The sequence below is a fragment of the Stenella coeruleoalba genome (assembly GCF_951394435.1).
Source record: "Stenella coeruleoalba genome assembly, chromosome: 12".
Lineage (NCBI taxonomy): Eukaryota > Metazoa > Chordata > Mammalia > Artiodactyla > Delphinidae > Stenella > Stenella coeruleoalba.
In genome coordinates, this window is record NC_137158.1 from 37,717,941 (window position 1) to 37,724,257 (window position 6,317).

General features: G+C 42.2%; 1 protein-coding gene across 1 annotated transcript; it reads right to left on the reverse strand.

The window, feature by feature from the left end:
- Positions 1-4,185: 4,185 nt before the first annotated feature.
- Positions 4,186-5,967, reverse strand: LOC307195321 (cleavage stimulation factor subunit 2-like; the record flags this gene model as incomplete). Its single annotated transcript, XM_079939367.1, is given in 3 exon segments — positions 4,186-4,457; positions 4,460-4,742; positions 4,746-5,967. Coding segments are annotated over 3 exon segments (1,683 nt in total). The 5' UTR covers positions 5,874-5,967.
- Between the last annotated feature and the right edge of the window lie 350 nt (positions 5,968-6,317).

The following is a 6,317-nucleotide window of genomic DNA, read 5'->3' on the forward strand; positions in this document are numbered from 1 at the left end:
AGATATAACAATTGGAAATGTTTATCCACCCAACATAGGAGCACCTCAATACATAAGGCAAATGCCAACAGCCATAAAAGGGGAAATTGACAATAACACAATTATAGTAGGGGACTTTAAACCCCCACTTTCACCAATGGACAGATCATCCAAAATGAAAATAAATAAGGAAACACAAGCTTTAAATGATACAGTAAACAAGATGGACTTAATAGACATGTATAGGACAGTACACCCCAAAACAACAGAATATACTTTCTTCTCAAGTGCTCATGGAATATTCTCCAGGATAGATCATATCTTGGGTCACAAATCAAGCCTTGGTAAATTTAAGAAAATTGAAATCATATCAAGTATCTTTTCCGACCACAATGCTATGAGACTAGATATCAATTACAGGAAAAAATCTGTAAAAAACACAAACACACAGAGGCTAAACAATACACAACTTAATAACGAAGTGATCACTGAAGAAATCAAAGAGGAAATCAAAAAATACCTGGAAACAAATGGCAATGGAAACATGACAACCCAAAACCTATGGGATGCAGCAAAAGCAGTTCTAAGAGGGAAGTTTATAGCAATACAATCCTACCTTAAGAAACAAGAAACATCTCAAATAAACAACCTAACCTTACACCTAAAGCAATTAGAGAAAGAAGAACAAAAAACCCCCAAAGTTAGCAGAAGGAAAGGAATCAAAGATCTGATGAGAAATAAATGAAAAAGAAATGAAGGAAACGATAGCAAAGATCAATAAAACTAAAAGCTGGTTCTTTGAGAAGATAAACAAAATTGATAAACCATTAGCCAGACTCATCAAGAAAAAAAGGGAGAAGACTCAAATCAACAGAATTAGAAATGAATAAGGAGAAGTAACAACTGACACTGCAGAAATACAAAGGATCATGAGAGATTACTACAAGCAACCCTATGCCAATAAAATGGACAACCTAGATAATTGGACAAATTCTTAGAAATACACAACCATCTGAGACTGAACCAGGAAGAAATAGAAAATATGAACAGACCAATCACAAGCACTGAAATTGAAACTGTGATTAAAATTCTTCCAACAAACAAAAGCCCAGGACCAGATGGCTTCCCAGGCGAATTCTATCAAACATTTAGAGAAGAGCTAACACCTATCATTCTCACACTCTTCCGAAGTGTAGCAGAGGCAGGAACCCTCCCAAACTCATTCTACGAGGCCACCATCACGCTGACACCAAAACCGGACAAAGATGTCACAAAGAAAACTACAGGCCAATATCACTGATGAACATAGATGCAAAAATCCTCAACAAAATACTAGCAAACAGAATCCAACAGTACATTAAAAGGATCATACACTATGATCAAGTGGCGTTTATCCCAGGAATGCAAGGATTCTTCAATATACGCAGATCAATCAATGTGATACACCATATTAACAAATTGGAGAAAAACCATATGATCATCTCAATAGATGCAGAGAAAGCTTTCGACAAAATTCAACACCCACTTATGATAAAAACCCTCCAGAAAGTAGGCATAGAGGGAACTTACCTCAACATAATAAAGGCCATATATGACAAACCCACAGCCAAATCATTCTCAACAGTGAAAAACTGAAACTGTTTCCTCTAAGGTCAGGAACAAGACAAGGTTGTCCACTCTCACCAGTATTATTCAACATAGTTTTGGAAGTTTTAGCCACAGCAGTCAGAGAAGAAAATGAAATAAAAGTAATCCAAATGGGAAAAGAAGAAGTAAAGCTGTCACTGTTTGCAGATGATATGTAACTATACACAGAGAATCTTAAAGATCCTACCAGAAAACTACTAGAGCTAATCAATGAATTTGGTAACATAGCAGGATACAAAATTAATGCACAGAAATCTCTGGCATTCCTATACACTAATGATGAAAAATCTGAAAGTGAAATTAAGAAAACACTCACATTTACCATTGCAGACAAAAAGAATAAAATATCTAGGAATAAACCTACCTAAGGAGACAAAAGACCTGTATGCAGAAAATTATAAGACACTGATGAAAGAAATTAAAGATGATACAAATAGATGGAGAGCTACACCATGTTCTTGGATCGGAAGAATCAACATTGTGAAAATGACTCTACTACCCAATGCAATCTACAGATTCAATGCAATCCCTATCAAACTACCACTGGCATTGTTTCACAGAACTTGAACAACAAATTTCACAAATTGTAGGGAAACACAAAGGACCCCGAATAGCCAAAGCAATCTTGAGAACGAAAAACGGAGTGGGAGGAATCAGGCTCCTGGACTTCAGACTATACTACAAAGGTACAGTAATCAAGACAGTATGGTACTGGCACAAAAACAGAAATATAGATCAGTGGAACAGGATAGAAAGCCCAGAGATAAACCCATGCACATATGGTCACCTTATCTTTGATAAATGAGGCAAGAATGTACAGTGGAGAAAAGACAGCCCCTTCAATAAGTGGTGCTGGGAAAACTGGACAGCTACATGTAAAAGAATGAAATTAGAACACTCCCTAACACCATACACAAAAATAAACTCAAAATGTATTAAAGACCTAAATGTAAGGCCAGAAACTATCAAACTCTTAGAGGAAAACATAGGCAGAACATCTATGACATAAATCACAGCAAGATCCTTTTTGACCCACCTCCTAGAGAAATGGAAATAAAAACAAAAATAAACAAATGGGACCTAATGAAACTTAAAACCTTTTGCACAGCAAAGGAAACCATAAACACGACCAAAAGACAACCCTCAGAATGGAAGAAAATATTTGCAAATGAAGCAACTGACAAAGGATTAATCTCCAAAATTTACAAGCAGCTCGTGCAGCTCAGTATCAAAAAAACAAACAACCTAATCCAAAAATGGGCGGAAGACCTAAATAGACATTTCTCTGAGGAAATTATACAGCCTACCAACAAACACATGAAAGAGTGCTCAACATCATTAATCATTAGAGAAATGCAAATCAAAATTGCAATGAGATATCGTCTTACACTGGTCAGAGTGGCCATCATTAATAAATCTACAAACAATAAATGCTGGAGAGGGTGTGGAGAAAAGGGAACCCTCTTGCACTGTTTGTGGGAATGTAAATTGATACAGCCACTATGGAGAACAGTATGGAGGTTCCTCAAAAAACTAAAAATAGAACTACCATACGACCCAGCAATCCCACTACTGGGCATATACCCTGAGAAAACCATAATTCTAAAGAGTCATGTACCAGAATGTTCATTGCAGCTCTATTTACAATAGCCAGAACACGGAAGCAACCCAAGTGTCCATCAACAGATGAATGGATAAAGAAGATGTGGCACATATATACAATGGAATATATATGTAGGATAGCACCATAAAAAGAAACGAAATTGAGTTATTTGTAGTGAGGTGGATGGACCTAGAGTCTGTCATACAGAGTGAAGTAAGTCAGAAAGAGAAAAACAAATACCGTATGCTAAAACATAGATATGGAATCAAAAAAAGAAAAAAAGTTCATGAAGAACCTAGGAGCAAGACGGGAATAAAGATGCAGACCTACTAGAGAATGGACTTGAGGATATCAGGAGGGGGAAGTGTAAGCTGGGAGAAAGTGAGAGAGTGGCTTGGACATAGATACACTACCAAATGTTAAGTAGATAGCTAGCGGGAAGCAGCTGCATAGCACAGAGAGATCAACTCGGTGCTTTGTGACCACCTAGAGGGGTGGGATAGGGAGGGAGGGAGATGCAAGAGGGAAGAGGTATGGGGATATATGTATATGTATAACAGATTCACTTTGTTATAAAGCAGAAAGTGACACACCATTGTAAAGCAATTATACTCCAATAAAGATGTTAAAAAAACAGTACAATACTGCAGTAAGGGTAGAAAACACATGTAAGGTTTCACCCTTGGTGTTCAGCCTTCTAAAAGCACAAAGGTCATGTATATCAATCTGCAATATACTAAAATTGTGTTCAAATTTTATTTCAAGTCGCAGAAAACATATAAACTGAGACAACAGAGTGAACTGATTTTGTTCTGAGAGAAGGTGATGGGAGTCCCCCACCTGGCAGCAATTTGAGTCATTCAAAGGGCAGGATGCAGAAATCATCTTTTTGCAACATTTCAACCAAGTTATGGAATTAATTTCCAGATTTGTCACCAGGTAGTTCTGAAAACATTTTAAGGCGCTCCAGTAGACATCTGTATTTGTTCCTTTAAGATCAGGATACTCTGTTTCTGCTCTGGAGGAAGCTTGGCGATCTGGTCTGCAGTTAGTTGAAGAACCTGCATGATCAAAGCAGCCTTCTCATGGTCCTGTGTTGTGACTTGGTTCTGGGCAGGACCTAAGCCACCAGGCTGGCCTCCACCCTGAATGCTCAATTCTTGCATGACAGGAACATATCTGGATCCCTGGGGGCCAGCTGCCCCCATATTAATTGGACTGGGACCTGGATTCCACTAGGTATAGGGCCTCTAGGGCCTCGGACTGGGCCCCTTGTATCCGTGCTCCTGGCCTCAATCCCTCTGACTTCCACTGCACGGGCCTCCATTGCACGGGCCTCCATCGCATGGGTTTCCAATCCTCTAACATCTAATCCTCTTGCCTCCATGGCTCGTGCCTCCGTCCCTCGTGCATCTATGCCTCGGGGATCTCTTCCACCTCTGCCATCCAATGGTGGACCCCTCTGATCTAGCATGGGTCCTCTTGGCTCTGCCATTAGAGGTCTGGACTCAGCTCATGGCCCTCCCCTCATCTCATGTGGGGGTGGGCCGCGGCTGTCAGGGCCAGGGACACGGTGCATGGGCAGACCCTGATAAGGTGGTTCCAGGTAACCTCTAGGCTCTACCGCTCCAGTTACAGAAAGGAAAGTGCCTCTGCCTGGGTCATTTGGAGCGTTTCCCAACAGACCTCGAGGAGTTGGGACGTTGGCAGGCAAGGGCCCACGTTGCATAGCTGCTCTGGGGTCTTGCATCGGCACTTGTGCCCACTCCATGGACACTGGTCCACTGCCTGGCATTCCAACCTGGGCCTGTATTCCTCCTCCAGGCGCTAAGGAACCCGGGCCAGGTCCTGTTACGGTCGCTGGTATCTGCCCTGGTGCTGCAACTCCAGCCTGCAGAGAAGCTTGCATCAGAGGATGTGCGCCACTGACATGCATTCCACTCAAAGACTGGGCCTGAGGGCCCTGGGGATTCTGTTGGTTTATCGACACATTGGATCCTGAGCCAGGTCCGGCGCTGTGGACTGTCTGAGGGTTGCCCGCAATCAGTGTTGGGGTATTTGTCTGGCGATGCAGAATTTTCAAGGCAATTTCTGGACCCACAGTTCTCATCAGTACCTGGGCTTGGAGCGAAGCATAAGCCAGTTGAGGGTTCTGAAGCAACATGTTCCGTGCTTCCTGAGGACTATTCTGGACACAGAGCTTCATTTGTTTCATCAGCTCAAACATCTGCTCTGGTGGAAGACTGGCAACTGCTTTGCTAATGGACTCAGGGGCATCCTCAGGACTGATGGTCTCTCCATAAGGTGACTCAATGACAGGGGCACCAGTGCCAAGGCTCTTCAGCTCTTCTTTGTTCTTTCTGCTGGCAGCGTTGTCCACTCGAAGTGCTCTCCCACTGAATTCACACCCATTTAGGTTTCGCATGGCACTAAGTGCTGTCTCCTGGTCTTGATATTCACAGAAGCCACAACCTTTTGGCTTTCCTGTCTCCCTATCATATACCAACCTGAAACTAACAACAGGCCCAACCTTAGAAAAGATGTCCTTTAATTGCTCTTCAGTAGCCTCATATGGAACGTTCCCCACAAACACCGAATGTAGAGAACGATCCACCACAGTGTCTCTCACAGTCAAACTCGCCATCGCTCTCTATCCATTCCTCTTCGAAGGTCTGACACTGCTTTGGAATTGTGCCTTGCAGGCAGGACCTGAGTCCACACCTTTCCTGGACCCCCAGAACTGTCTCTCTCTCCTCTCCACATTCTCCATCACGTCATTATTATTACTATTATTTTAAGCTGGAGGCAGTGGAAGGGGGACCTGACAATTGCCTGCTTTCTCCACTTGCTCTGTCTGTACCTGGGAATCCCATTCTTTATTTCCCTCTCCAAACTTTCTCCATTCAACTTAGTGTTTAGGCCTTTGGGGAAAAACACACAATGGCTGATGCGCTACTCCTGCTTCACACCTGGCCTCAACTCTTCCCTGAGGCAATGAAGTTTGGGCCAACTGCCTTCTTGAATGGGATAAAATGAAGGGTAGGGAAAATACAGGAGAAAACATAAGCTAATATCTCAAAATAGGCTC